This window comes from Dipodomys ordii, unplaced genomic scaffold (genome assembly GCF_000151885.1).
Source record: "Dipodomys ordii isolate 6190 unplaced genomic scaffold, Dord_2.0 Scaffold35, whole genome shotgun sequence".
Taxonomy (NCBI): Eukaryota; Metazoa; Chordata; class Mammalia; order Rodentia; family Heteromyidae; genus Dipodomys; species Dipodomys ordii.
Window position 1 is genome coordinate 7,284,039 of NW_012267251.1, and position 417 is coordinate 7,284,455.

At 67.1% G+C, this 417-nt stretch overlaps 1 protein-coding gene across 1 annotated transcript in view; it reads right to left on the minus strand.

Moving 5' to 3' along the window:
* Positions 1-417, minus strand: part of Kif21b (kinesin family member 21B) — a 47,340-nt gene extending 46,923 nt beyond the window's left edge. The window contains exons 1-2 of the mRNA XM_013017305.1: positions 299-417; positions 42-205 (exon numbers count right to left, since the gene is read on the minus strand). Of these exons, the coding sequence (XP_012872759.1) occupies positions 42-205; positions 299-417 (283 nt within the window). The remainder of the gene's footprint in view (positions 1-41; positions 206-298) is intronic.

Genomic DNA, 417 nt, shown 5'->3' on the forward strand with positions numbered 1-417 from the left:
GGGGGCGGGTCTTGCGCCTTTAAAGGGACCTCTTGGCTCACGTCCCGGGGAGAGCTGGGGGGCGGGCCGGATGGACGGGCGGAGGCGGGACGGGGCAGGGTTGGGAGGCGGGGGGAGTGGCACACGCGGCTCTCCAGCGGAGAAGTGGACCCCGCAGCCTCCTCGATCCTCGAAGTGGCGGGACCGCAGCCGCAGTGAGACCTCCCTTTCATCAATGGGGAAACAGACGGGCCTTCAAGGTCACACCGCGAGTGCGTGGCGGAGCCCGATAAGCACCCTGGCCTCGCGGGCAGGGCACCCGCAGCGACGCTTCGGACGCTCCTCCGCCGCCGTTGGAAAAGGCCCGGACAGCTTCCCTTGGTTCTGCATGTGTTCCCGTACATTCGCCAGTCTTTCTCGAAGGGGATTCTTGCTCAT